The 14,071-nt window shown below is 38.7% G+C and overlaps 2 protein-coding genes across 2 annotated transcripts; one reads left to right on the forward strand and one right to left on the reverse strand.

Moving 5' to 3' along the window:
• Positions 1–1,012: 1,012 nt before the first annotated feature.
• LOC120282438 (alanine aminotransferase 2-like) lies at positions 1,013–8,340 on the forward strand. The gene is made up of 15 exons (XM_039289253.1): positions 1,013–1,402; positions 3,914–3,964; positions 4,512–4,562; positions 4,727–4,792; positions 4,890–4,951; positions 5,613–5,691; positions 5,799–5,903; positions 6,008–6,118; positions 6,386–6,523; positions 6,731–6,805; positions 6,999–7,116; positions 7,205–7,359; positions 7,511–7,585; positions 7,706–7,909; positions 8,011–8,340. Exons 1-15 carry the CDS (start codon positions 1,352–1,354, stop codon positions 8,125–8,127), a joined length of 1,458 nt encoding a protein of 485 aa, XP_039145187.1. The 5' UTR covers positions 1,013–1,351; the 3' UTR covers positions 8,128–8,340.
• Positions 8,188–10,868, reverse strand: LOC120282148 (pentatricopeptide repeat-containing protein At1g19720-like). Its single transcript, XM_039288899.1, has 4 exons — positions 8,863–10,868; positions 8,601–8,809; positions 8,416–8,446; positions 8,188–8,308 (listed from the first exon to the last, which is right to left on the reverse strand). The coding sequence occupies exons 1-4, from the start codon at positions 10,866–10,868 to the stop codon at positions 8,188–8,190; spliced, it is 2,367 nt and encodes a 788-aa protein (XP_039144833.1).
• Positions 10,869–14,071: the final 3,203 nt, after the last annotated feature.

A 14,071-nucleotide genomic window follows, 5' to 3' on the forward strand; every position in this document is an offset into this window, starting at 1 on the left:
ATTAATTGATTTTAACTGAGTTTTTAATGGCCATAAATTAGTTGAAGCAGGCGTATAATTGGAATGGGAAGGAATAGTACCACGCATTATATATATATATATATCGAACTAGCTATTAGGGATATCAGTAAATAATAATTCTACAAATGCCTTTATAATAGTTGTTGGATTTAAATTCAATGGATGCAACATAAAGTGAGATAAATAGTAGTACAAACTGTTGAAGTGGGTTTTTTTTAAAAAAAAACTAGGTACAACCCACCCACCAATTTTTTGAACCGAGTACAATCTTTTAACTTTCTTTTTTAATTATTGTTACCCAATTTTTCTTCATCCTTGTTTTTGTCTCTCTTATGTTTTTTTTACTTATGTCTTCATGCGGATATTCTGCGAATGTCCGCAGAAAACATAAATATATATGGGGCTCAATCTTCTAATAACGTTCTTAGAAATGCAATTTATAGATGTTGATTTTTAACCTTTGGATTATCAATCAATGGTCATGATCATCTAAAGAAATAGTTTCTATGTGCTTATGAATAGTAACATAATAAAAAGTGGGATATACAATGTTTTGATTTGAACCCATAACACAGCACACAACTAAGATAAAAGTCAGTATAATATTTTTTACACTGTTAGATTACTATTCACTGGCTGTATCTTCCTATCTCTTTCCACTAATTCTCTCCTAATCTTTGGGGATGTTCCTGTGAACGTCTCCAGATGATTTATTTCATATATATATATATATATATATGTGTGTGTGTGTGTGGGGCAATGTGAACAAGTCACTCCAAATTTTTTTTAAGTACTTTTCAATTACATGTGGGGCAAATGTTTATTATTTTATTTTATTTTATTTAACTATTTTCAATTATATATGGGGCAAATCAAATGTTCTACTGATTCAACATTGCAATGGTGACTATCAATATATGGAGTAATAAAAGAAGCCATGAACAATGCACATAAATTGGCAAGTTTGTAACCAGAAAAAAAAACATACTAAAACATCCTTGAGTTGAGGGCTTATGTGCAAAAATGTAGAGAAATAAAGAAAGAGAGAGAGAGAGAGAACCACGCGCACACACATATTGTGGTCTGTGGATTCCGTGGGCTTTAAAGACTGAATCGCTGATTTCAATTAGCTCTCGCTCTTTTGGCTGTTGTTCGATTTTGACTCTCTCTCTCTCTCTCTCATTCGATCTTTTTATTAGTCAAAAGCACAGGACAAGCATGCGGAGATTTGCCGCTGAACGAACCAGGAAAACTACTCTTCTCGTCCTTGGGGTTCTCTTCTTCCTACTCTTCATCGCCTTCATCTAATCCTATCTCTGCCGCTGCCGCGATGGCATCTACGACTTCACCACCGGTCACCTACGAGTCCATCAACCCAAAGGTGAGATCTTGGTCCGGTTTGGGGTTTAAAGTTTGGATTTTTATTGTTTTCTGTGGGGTTGATTTCATTGATGGTTCTCTTTGTAGCTTAGAAGTCTTTTTTCTTTGGTTTGGTTCTTCGATTTCAGTTTATGATTGGTTTTGTGGCCTGATTGGATGGTTTTTGGTTCATCTAGAAACTTTATGGCTTTTTATGCTTGTGATTTTTGTGGTTTGATCTTAAGAACATTTTAATCTAAAGCTGTGTTTTTTTGTTTGATTTGACGGATCACCATATTGGGATTTTGATCTTTCTGAGGACAAGTTGATGATTTGACGTTTGGTACTCGTTGGGCTCAGCTGATGTGATAGTTTAAATTGTTTGCTGATCTCTTTTATGTGTATTGATTGAAATTGTTGGGGAAAGTTATGAGTTTTTGTGTCCTTGCGAAGTAGATGTGTTTTTTTTTTCTTTTTTTGGTGAAAAATAGTCAGGGAGGGCTCTTCATCTCTTTGGGGGTGCCAAAATTCTAGATCTAGAAGATCGTGGATCAAAATTCGGAGACAGCTCAGTCTTTTTACCGTCAAAATCCTGTGGATCCCTGTGTTTGGGTGATGATGAAGGCCAACGTGCTTATACATCTGTGGGACCGCAGGTTGATTGGGAATCGAATGATGTAGGTGAGGGTTTTTTCTTTGTAAAGTTCTCGTTCTTTGACGCCATGGATGGAACTGTGGTCATTATTTGGACGGAAATGGCATCCAGATTTTCGCTTAGCATTAGCCTCCATTGCTTCCACTGCAGTATGGGTATAGTTTCCGGGCTTGTAGGTCGAATATTATGATGAGAGGGAGTTATTGTCTATGGGAATACCTTTGGAAAAGCTATTAAAGATATACCTTAACACTTGTTTTGCTTCAAGGAGAAGAGTTTGCTAAGTTATGCATTGAGCTTGATCTAAACAAGGTTTTAGTGCCCAAAATTATGCTTAAAAATGCATGACAGGATATTGGGTATGAAGATTTTAGTATGATTTGTTTTGCCTGTGGTTGCATGGGGCATAGCGAGTGGCCACTTAAAGCACACTTCTTGGAACAGTAGATTGTGCTTAGTTTAGGGAGCTTGTTGATTTAGGTGTTGAATCCAATCTTTTTTGATGGATATTCTCCAATGGAATGGTAGATGTGTGGGGAACTATAGCTTTTTAAATGAAGAGCATGCCTTTTGGGTTAGAGTTCTTAAGTCAAAGTATGGAGTGTACGGTGATTTTGTGCATTATGAATTATGGAGTAATTTTTTTAATCTATCAATGAAGGATTGGTTAGTAGGAAATTGACATGGTTTGGCTTTCTTTCGTGGTAGGGATTGTGATTGCCATTGTGTTTATTTTTGTCGGTGGTTTGAAAACTTTGGACATGGTGATGTAACTTAATATTTAATGAAACTAATTGCTAAGATGTAAGGAACTTCAACATGTACAAATATTGTCCGAATAGTTCAAGAATGCTTTTCTAAAAGGTGGTGAGCTTCTTAAAAATTAGGTCATGATTTGATGGTTTTCCCTAGCACATGATTTTGTGAAGTTCAATATAGATGGGGCATCAAGGGGGAATTTGGGTGTTGCAAGAGTTGGTATTAATTAGGTCTTCCTCAGGTCAATGGCTTGTTGGTTTTTCAAGTGCATTTGGGAATCTGTTCGAACATGGTGGCTGAGTTTCAAGGGCTGAGATTTGGCAGATTGCTATCATGGCCTGCGGGGTATCGTAATATTATCTGTGAACTTAATGCTAAAGTGGTGCTTGATCTCATTAAATTTGTTGATGTTGCTTTTGTACTTTCTTGGAAGCCTAATTGGTGATATGAGGGAATAAAGAATAGAGATTGGAATATCTTCTTTCATCACACTCTGGAAAAAATTCTTGTGCGAATGCTCTTGGTTAATTTGGATGTGAAATGAAGATGTATTTGAGCCACTGGGGTGTCCTTTTTTGTTGCTTGCTGATGCTTTAGGTATAGAGTTTGCCACATGATTCACTGTTAAACATGTGCCTAGTGTTTTTCTCACAAAAAAAGAAGTAGCTCTCTTTTGCTTTGTGGTTTTTGTGGTTCTGAGTTTCTGAGTTTTTTTGATTTCTCGTTATTTATTTAGATAATATAATCTTGGAACTTCCCTGCCAGTCTCTTTGAAAGATTTAAATGGAAGTCGAAATAAGGACAGAGTTCTGAATGATTTTTTTGCTGTAATTAGTAATTATCCAATATAGGTGCTGTCCACCTAATTTATGGTGATATATACCCATATGTATATGCAAAATATAGTTTTCCAAACGGTTTTTGCTAGCGGACATTGTTATGATTTGTTTATCTCAAATTAAAAACTAGGTTTGCATTGTGAGAGAAATAAGAAGTTGCTCATTTCTGAATCTACATGAAGTTGCTGTTGCAAAAGTGCACTGCTGTGTTTCATTGTGCTGTCCAAGGTGCTCTATTACTGGACGTTGTTACAATTCATTTTTCTCAAATTTTTTTCAGGTCAAAAAATGCGAGTATGCGGTACGTGGCGAGATTGTAACCCAAGCCCAGGTACTATAAACCGCTTTTGTCTACTTTGTTCTGTCTTTGACCTTTTTTGGTCACATAATTCATTCAAGAGGAATGAAGATCACCAATAATTCATTTGAATAAAGAACAATAAAATTATCCTTAATTCAAGCCATGCATATAGTTCAGCATGTTCCCTTAATCACTGGCATCTCCCACTAGTGGACATTTTGAGAGTTCTTTTGAAAAAAACAAAGGAATTTCTTAGCTTCAACAATGATTTGATGAAATTGCAATTTCCTATCTTTTCTGGACTCTATTGTTCTGAGGAATAAAGGCCAAGCATTTATATCACTTCCTCTGGCATGACACACGCTAAGCATGGCCTGCTAGTTGTAATATATTTGTTTATTTAACCATGATTGGTAGATTGATGGTTCGATTGTTTATAATGTCTTCATCCTTAGATCAAGAAAGTCTAAATAACTGGCCCCTTTTTTGGGAGTAGTGATGTCATTAGAGGGTATACCAAAATGGTATTCCAATCATATTCACTGAAAGATTTTCATCAACTGTTACTCTATTGCAGCGTTTGCAGCAAGAGTTACAAGAAAATCCAGGCTCCCATCCCTTTGATGAGGTACATACTTTTTTCATGTCTGTTCTCTACTTGCTCTAATTTGTTGAAGAAAAACAATCTTTGGTATCAATATCAGTGGCCTTCTGAATATTTTTGTTCATTAAGGTATATGACAAAAAAATTGTATTTGAACTTCACTTTTTTGGTTTGTTTCCTTTGAGCAGATACTTTATTGCAATATTGGAAATCCTCAATCTCTCGGTCAACAGCCTGTTACCTTTTTCCGAGAGGTTGGTTTTTTTTACACCATATGGAGAGGTGGCTCATACTATCTATCACCTTTTGTTTGCCTTGCATATTTATATTTTATTTTATTTTATTTTACAGGTTCTTTCTTTATGCAATCATCCAGCTATCTTAGACCGAGATGAAACTCATGGCTTGTTTAGGTATGCCAACAACCATAAGAAAGTATAGTATGCTCCCAGTATGTGGCTCATCTCATATTCTAATGTGCATACTAGAATATATGATGCACAATTTTTTACACTGTCTTGTGATTTAAGTTGGATGAATGTCATCTGTTATTGCACTTCCTTTTCTTTCATTATGTCGTTCTTATCCTGGAAAATTGTGGTGATAACCTCAAGACATTCTACAAAAGATTAAAGCCGGAAGTCCTTCATAGAATGATATAGAGGGATCTTTCCCGTTGTTCATTATTTTGCTATTCCTCTTGAATTTACCTTTTGTCATTTTGTTTCACTTTCATAATTTGCCATCATAGAAATTAAAGTTTAATGGTTGAACTCACAGGATTTAGTATGATTTCATGATGGAGAAAGCAGTGCATCTCTGCTTCCAGCTACTTAGAACTTCTCGACTTCTGGTGAATGAGCCACCCAAAAACTTTGCTGGGAACATATGGTTCCATTCCATGTTATTTTGCTTGTATCTATTGACTTATAGGCATATAATTCTAACTAGCTGGAATTTTTTTTTTTTTTAGAACTCTAGAGTATCTGTATTTTTGAATTATATAACAATATTTTTTTTATTAGCCATTCATAGTATATAGTGGCAAGCTGAAATTTTAGTATCTTATTGCAGCTCGGATGCCATTTCGAGAGCATGGGAAATTTTGGACCTTATTCCCGGGAGGGCAACGGGCGCATATAGTCATAGCCAGGTAAGTAAATGCTCAAAGTCTTCATGATCATAGTTTCTTTCCTGAATCCCTGAATTATTTTGTGGTCCTGAATCCTTGAATCATTTTCGTGGTTTTATCGATATAAGGGGGTAAAAGGACTGCGCGAAGCAATTGCTGCTGGAATTACTGCACGTGATGGTTTTCCAGCCAAGGCAGATGACATTTTCTTAACAGATGGAGCAAGCCCTGCTGTATGTCTTTGATGGCCCAGTTCTTATAAGCCATAATTTTCTTTTTGAGATAATTATAAATGGAGGAACTGCTATCCAAATTTCTTTCCTTTTGCTCTTTTCAGGTGCACATGATGATGCAACTATTGATAAGGTCAGAGAAAGATGGCATCCTCTGCCCCATTCCCCAGTACCCTTTGTACTCCGCCTCAATCGCCCTCCATGGTGGTTCTCTGGTATGCTTGTTCTGCTACCTATTTAACTCCATCTTGGTATCATATATTCTTTGTAGGAGTTGTGAGGATGCATTTGGTGTAGGTTTCAAACTAAATTTCTGCATCATTTGTGAATGTTTTATATGGATGCCTGCAAATATGTTATCAATATAGTAAATGCATAATAACAGTGAGTTTTGCAGGCCATATAATTTGAATTTCTGGTGTCCCATGTTTTTAATTTGATCAGATATGGAAGGATTGAAATGGATGTGTTTCATGTGTTAGGTTCCATATTACCTTGATGAAGCGACAGGGTGGGGACTTGAGATTTTTGAGGTCAAAAGGCAACTTGAAGATGCTCGATCAAAGGGCATAATTGTTAGGGCTCTAGTCGTGATCAATCCAGGCAATCCAACTGGACAGGTTTGTGCTTGCTTTATCTTTGGCATCTGCAGTAGCAATTCCGTTTATCATGCACCAAAATTTGCAGTGTGGAATTTTTGCAACACTGATATTTGAAGGTTATGGCTTTTAAGTTTCATTTCATGCATGGTTAAAAATTAATCCTTCTTGTCATGTGGTTTTTATATATTAGTTTAAGTAAATGATTGCTGTGTTTTTTTACTTCAGGTTCTTTCAGAAGCAAATCAACGCGAAATAGTAGAGTTCTGCAAGAAAGAAGGTTTGGTTCTCCTAGCAGATGAGGTTGGTTCCTTTTCTTCTTCAATCCATCAACTTTGAAAGAAATGAAATGAACATGCACTGAAAATTTGTGAAATAATTTGCTATTTCTGGAGATTTGAAAAGGTGGCAACTTTGGGGTTCACTATGGTTCTATTTAGTTTCAGTATCCACCTGTTATGAACTGTTAATAATACACATGCTGTATATTTTCCAGGTATACCAAGAAAACATTTATGTTGAGAACAAGCAATTCAACTCCTTCAAGAAGATTTCGAGGATGATGGGATATGACGAGGAGCTTTCTTTAGTATCATTTCAATCAGTTTCTAAGGGTATATGAATTATAATATCTTGAACTAAACATAGCATAAATCCTGATTTGCCGAGGACTATAATTGGCTTTTGATCTGTATTTGCCAGGATATTATGGCGAATGTGGAAAAAGAGGTGGCTACATGGAAGTAATTGGTTTCACTCCTGATGTGCGGGAACAAATTTACAAGGTTGCATCCGTGAATCTTTGTTCAAACATCTCTGGTCAGATTCTCACCAGTCTCGTCATGAACCCACCAAAGGTAGACATTGTTTGTGATTGATTTGTTCTATTTTCAGTAATTATGAGTTGTGAATGATTCCAGTGTTACTAAACCAATTTAATTAGTCAGCAAGAGAAGCATTTTGTGAGAACATAACAATCGCAGTGAACAATTTGGTATGAAATCTCAGGTCGGAGATGAATCATATGAATCCTTCATTGCAGAGAAAGAAGGGATACTTCAGTCTTTGGCTAGGCGTGCACAGGTCAGTATTCACTGCCCGAAATCATATTTTCAGTTCATTAAAAAGGATAGCATGTATGAGGCGATATGAATCATCGTATGTATAATAAATTTGGTAATTTTCATTGTCAACTTGATACAGGCATTAGAAGATGCATTCAACAGCTTAGAAGGTGTGACCTGTAATAAGGCGGAGGGAGCAATGTACCTTTTTCCCCGGCTTCGGCTCCCTCAAAAGGCAATTGATGCTGCTAAATCAGTCAATACAGCTCCGGATGGATTCTATGCCCGCCGCCTTCTTGAAGCCACTGGAATTGTTGTTGTGCCTGGGTCAGGCTTTGGGCAGGTTAGTTTTTGTTGATCTCAACAGAAGTATGATGTGTGTAGCACATTAATGTTATGTTGTTTCTGACATCGTTCCGCTCCTCTCTGATTTCTGTGATACAGGTCCCGGGGACATGGCACATACGGTGCACGATCTTACCGCAGGAGGATAAGATCCCTGCAATCATCTCCCGGCTCAGGGCCTTCCATGAAACATTCATGAATGAGTTCCGTGACTAGATTTTCACCCGAAACCTGCATGGCTTTGTGGCCGTGTTACCATTTCCAGAGTCATAAGTTTTAGTTAGTTTGTGCTGTCAAAGTTTTGAGAATAAAGAGGTTCAGGTTGTAGATGCATGTCACTGAAGTTAAATACATAGTGACAGCTTCCAGACATAATTCATTTTCATGCTGATGATACCTGTTACTCATGAAACCAATGAACGTCATAAGTCAAAAAGTAAACATTTGATTCTTGAAGAGGGTTTTAATTCCTCTTGTTGACAATATTGTCTTGTTTGGATTCACCTGAATTTCAAAAGGCGAAGATAATAATTCTCTATTACACAACAAATAAGTGAACAAAAAGACATACAAATGCACAAGAAGAGGTTGGACTCTGTTGAGTTCATCCTTCACAAAAAAATTTTTTTGGATGATGCTGTGAAAAAATGCAGAATTGAGTTACCAATAATCTCTACAAGAACACTTGCCATCTTTGAAGCGATGCAAACAACCAGGATCCTTTAGCAAAATTTCATTTCTATGACTTCTGGATATTAACTTGGCAGCAGAGTGGCAAGCTGCGCACATCCTGATACTCTTAATTATCCGAATTTTCTGAAAGCTAGGCACATTCTTGAGAGTGAATACGATCGCAAGCTGCTCACTGTGAGCACCTGTAACTTCTTCCTCCTCCTCACTGTCAAGATTAGTATCAGAAAAAAATGTGCCGACCTATTCAATTCAGCATACCTGAGCTCCAAACTATTCTTTGGTTTTGCTCCTGTTAAGAATGTATACACATTATGCTTAACTACCAAACAGCAACTACCATAAGAGTGATCAACATTGTTGATCTCTGGTATCGGTTTCAGGGCCTTTAAACCTTCACTGGTCCTCCCGCTTAAAGCCTGTATATGCAACAACAATCTGCGAATTCTATAACTTCTTGGGTATATTTTGATAAGGTGTTCAGCTGCAAGGCTTGCTAGTTTGATATTACCATGAACTCTGGCAGCAGTAAGCAATGCATGCCAGACGGTGGAATCAGGCTCCATAGGCATTTTCTCAATGATTTCAGCTGCTTCTCTAAGTCTACCTGAACGGCCATAAAGATGTACGATTGCTGCGTAATGCTCCATGGTTAGAGATAGCTCGTATTCTTCGAACATTCTGGAGTAGAACTCCTTGCCTTCATTCACCATTCCGGAAATAGCATACGCATCAATGATTCTTGCAAGAATAGCATGGTTTGGTTTGATGCCTTCCTTTTTTATCTTATTGAATAGATTTTGCGCGAGCTGAGGACATCCATGCATAATGCAACCCGAAATCATGGAATTACAGGAGATGAGATCCCTTGAAGAAATCCCATTAAAAACCATCAGAGCACTACCTAGATCACCGGATTTTGAATATGTATCAATGAGACAATTGGAAATGGCAAGGTCAGAGTCTAAACCACTATGGAGTAAGGAAGCATGAATCTCCTTTACCTTCCATCCTGAAACCAGATTTGCGCAGGCTGGAAGAATACTCAGGATAGTAACTGAGTTAGGCTTCACCGAAACTGACTGCATCTGCCGGAATATATTCAGTGCTTTGTCTAAATTGCCATTCCCCAATGTACCAGCAATAAGAGCATTCCATGAAGCAGTATTGCTCCTTATCCCTTCTCTCTCCATCCTGTGAAAGAGCTCCATGGCTTGATCTTCAGCCTTATTCTGAATATATCCTGAAATCATGACATTCCAAGTAATTACATTTCTCTGAACACCTGAATCCTCCATCTTGCAGAAAAGCTCATAGGCTTTGCCACAAGACCCAAACTGCGCATAACCTCCAATCATTGTATTCCAAGTGAAAACATCTTTCCCTCGGATCGCATCAAACACTCTCTCCGCATTGTCTAGGCTCCCACATTTTGCATACATGTCAACCAAAGCATTGCCCACCAACACACTGGTCGCACTATCCCTCTTGATAGCATAAGAATGGAGTTCCCTCCCCTTCCTCAGACACTTCAATGAAGCACAAGCTGATATTACACACGCAATGGTCATCTCATTTGGCTCAACTCCGGCGTTCTGCATATCAATGAACAAATCCAATGCTTCATTGATTCTGTTATTCTGCACAAAGCCAGATATCAAACAAGTCCAAGTGAACACATCAGGAACAACACCAGAGCTCTCCATCTGCTTCATCAGCTGCATTGCTTCATCAGTATGTCCCAAATGATTATAGCTGGAGATCAGTATGTTCCATGTTACCACACTAGGCTCAATCCCTTCATCCTTCATCCTCTCAAAAAGCCGAAAAGCTTGCTCATGCTCACCACACTGACAATGGGCAGATATAATTGAATTCCAGGACACAAGATCCTTGACAGCCATTTTCCTGAAAAACTTCTTGGCAGCTCCAAAAATGCCACATTTTGCGTACATTGCCAGAATCGCATTCCCAACCTGAGCCTCCACAGGCGAATTCAAGAACCCTCCTCGGACCGCAAGAGAGTGCAGCAACATCCCAGTCTTCAAATCGCCAGTGTTGGCGCACGCCTGCAAGATCTTCGGAAACAGAAGCTTGTCCAAGATCACACCTTCCCACATCATCTCAGCAAAGAGGTCAATAACCTCCTCCCACCGATGCTCTCGCGAGCAGCCATTGATCATGGCCGACCAAGCAAACAGGTTTCTCTCGCGCATTTCAGCAAACACCTGACGTGCATCATCCAAGCTGCCGCATTTCGCGTACATACTCACGAGTTTGGTCATAACAAAGGGATTCAAGTCGTGCACGGAACCGATCGAAGAATGGAGCCGCCTGCCGAGGTCAATGGAGTCGGAATCGATGCAGGACTGGAGAAGGGCGATGTAGGAGCTAGAGTCGATGAAGGAACCGCGCTCAAGCGCGGAGATGGCTTCTTGGAGCTTGCCGTGGCGATGATGGTTGGCCAAATGCGTGGTGAAAGGGATGGAATTGAAGGGTTTGGAGAGGGTTTGAGGTCTAAGCAAGGGTTTTGGGATTGAGATCTTGGATTTGGGGATTGGGAGTGGAGTTTCCATTGAAGGAGAACGAAGACGAAGCAGTAGAAGCCTCTCATCCACTCCCTCCTTTTTTTTTGGTTTTTTCTGTTAATAATTTTTATTTTTTATTTAATAAAAAAATGGGATTATCCATTGGAAAGAAGGCTAACTCATAGTTTTTTTTAGAATATTAGAAAAAAAAAAATTGAATAACGAATTTTGAGGGAAAATTACTGTTTACCCCTCGATAATTTCAAAACTTCCCAAACATGTACTGTAGTTTTGCATACCTCGATAACCCCTTCCTTTTATTGTTTCACTTCCTTTTACCCCTGCAGTTATGAAATTCCATCATCGTTCTTAAACCCTTTGTACATCATTTTTCATTCTTTTTCGATTCCTTTTGCGATCTATCATTTCTTAAACAGAGAGCTTTCATTTTTAAACATAGAACTCATTTCTTAAACAGTAGAGTTCATTTCTTAAATGTAAACCTCATTTCTTAAACTAAAAACTCATTTCTTAAACAGAAACCTCATTTTTTTAAACATAAAAAATCATTTTTAAACAAAAAAACATTAATATTTAAACAGGAAAAACAAATATTTACATGATAAATTAATCCCTGGATATAAAACCAATTAATCTTGGCCACTGCATGACATATTTAAATAGAAACAACGATATTTAAGCACTTTTTAAACGTGAAAGCGAATATATTAAAATGTAAACATCGATAGTTAAACAGACAAACAAGCATATAAACGGAGAACTCATTTCTTAAAGTAGAGCTTATTTGTTAAACAAAGACCCTCATTTTTAAACGTAAACCCTCATCGAGTAGGGACATTGAGTATCTCATCGTCGCCGATCTCGCGTGAGCGCTGAGTCTCGAGCTCCGGATCCCGGCGAGCGATCTCGAGCGTGGCACGCTCGTATGGGGTCTTAAAGGAGAAATCTTTATCAAGGCGTTGGCGATCCGGCTCGTGACGTTCCTCGTGATCGGAGTGGTGAGGTCTTCGATGACGGCTCGGATAAGACGAGTCGACTCAATCGGAACCATTCTCGACTACGGAGACCGCAACATGGATAGCGATAGGGTTAGGGTTAGGGATCATTCCGGGTTTGGATCCATGGCGCCTAAGTCGCGACGGAACGGAGGGAGGAAGCGGTGCCGATGAGGGTTCGATCTCGCCGTCTTCGCCTTCGCTCGCCTTCATCGCCTTCCCCGTCGTCGACCCTCATCTCTTTCATCTTCTTCGTCGTCGACCCTGTGGAAGACCCGCGATGCTCCTCGTCGTCAGCCGAAGGCATCGAGGGTTGCACTCGCATCATATTTAAATAGAAACAACGATATTTAAAAGCACGCTTTTAAACGTAAACGCAATATATTAAAGAGAACATCGATAGTTAAACAAAAGACAAACAAGCATATAAACAGAGAACTCATTTCTTAAACAGAGACTCATTTCTTAAACGAGAGCTTATTTTTTTAAACAGAGACCTCATTGAAAGTAGGGACATTGAGTATCTCATCGTCGGCGATCTCGCGCGAACGCTGAGTCGCCGAGCTCCCGGATCTTGCGAGCAATCTCGAGCTGGCATGCTCAGTATGGGGTCTTAAAGGAGAAATCTTTATCGGCGTTGGCGATCCGGCTGGCGACGCTCCTCGTACGGTCGGAGTGGTGAGGTCTTCGGTGGCGACGTCGGATAAGACGGTCGAACTCGAACGGAACCATTCTCGACTCACGGAGACCGCAACATGGATAGCAATAGGGTTAGGGTTAGGGATCATTCCGGGGTTTCGATCCATGGTGCCTAAGTCGCGACGGGAACGGAGGGAGGAAGCGGTGCCGACGAGGGTTCGATCTCGCCGCCTTCGCTCTTCATCTTCATCGCCTTCCCCAGCCGTCGACCTCATCTCTTTCATCTTCTTCGCCGCTGACCTCGGGAAGACCGCATGCTCCCTTGTCGACGAGCCGAAGGCATCGAAAGGTCTGCACCTTTTCCTCCCGAACATGAAATCCCATTTTTCATGCTAACGTGATCGTGATTGTGAGCCGCATGCTTTGTCTCACTCGGCATGATCCAACTGCAATAAAAGAGATTTTTGAGGGTGATAAATACACCACAAAAACTCATTTCTTAAACAGAGACCTCATTTTTAAACAAAAACCCTCATTTCTTAAACAGAAAAACTCATTTCTTAAACGAGACCTCATTTTTAAACGTAAACCTCTTTTCTTAAATGAAAACTCATTTCTTAAACAGAAAACTCAATTTTTTAAACAAAAAACTCAATTTTTTAAACAAAAAACTCATTTTTTTAAATAGAAAACTCATTTTTTAAAGCAGAAACTCATTTTTAAACGTAACCTCATACCTCATATTTTTAAATAGAAGCTTCATTTTCAAATAGAAACTCATTGTACCCAAGGGCATTATAGTCAAACCCTATCACACTTGCCATAACTTCCCACGCAAGGGACAATTTCGTCCAAAAAATTCCAAATTAACTCTATCAATCACTATTAGATGTTTGGGGGGTTTAAAAAATCATTGTATTCAAAAGGAAGGGGTTTTTGAGGAGTGCAAAACTAACGGGGTGTTTTTGGCAATATTGCAAACTTACAAGGTGTTTTTGGCAATTTCCACTTTAAAAATTGATAAAACAATTTTATATTCTAATTTTATATGTTTTAAGGCATAAGACCAAATTGACTTTGCAGACATTTGATTGTTAAAAAATAAAAAAACCGCTTGCTTGTTGTTATCCCACCTCATGAAGGCTAGAGATTTTTTTTAGAAAAGAGCCCAGAGGCTTTTATTGAAGGAAAAACCAGACAAAAAAAAAAGAAAAAAGAAAAACAAAAACAAGAACTAAACTTAGAACAGAAGAGCTAATAAGAGAGAAAGAAACAGAGAAGCTATTA

This window comes from Dioscorea cayenensis, chromosome 18 (genome assembly GCF_009730915.1).
Source record: "Dioscorea cayenensis subsp. rotundata cultivar TDr96_F1 chromosome 18, TDr96_F1_v2_PseudoChromosome.rev07_lg8_w22 25.fasta, whole genome shotgun sequence".
NCBI classification, from domain to species: Eukaryota; Viridiplantae; Streptophyta; class Magnoliopsida; order Dioscoreales; family Dioscoreaceae; genus Dioscorea; species Dioscorea cayenensis.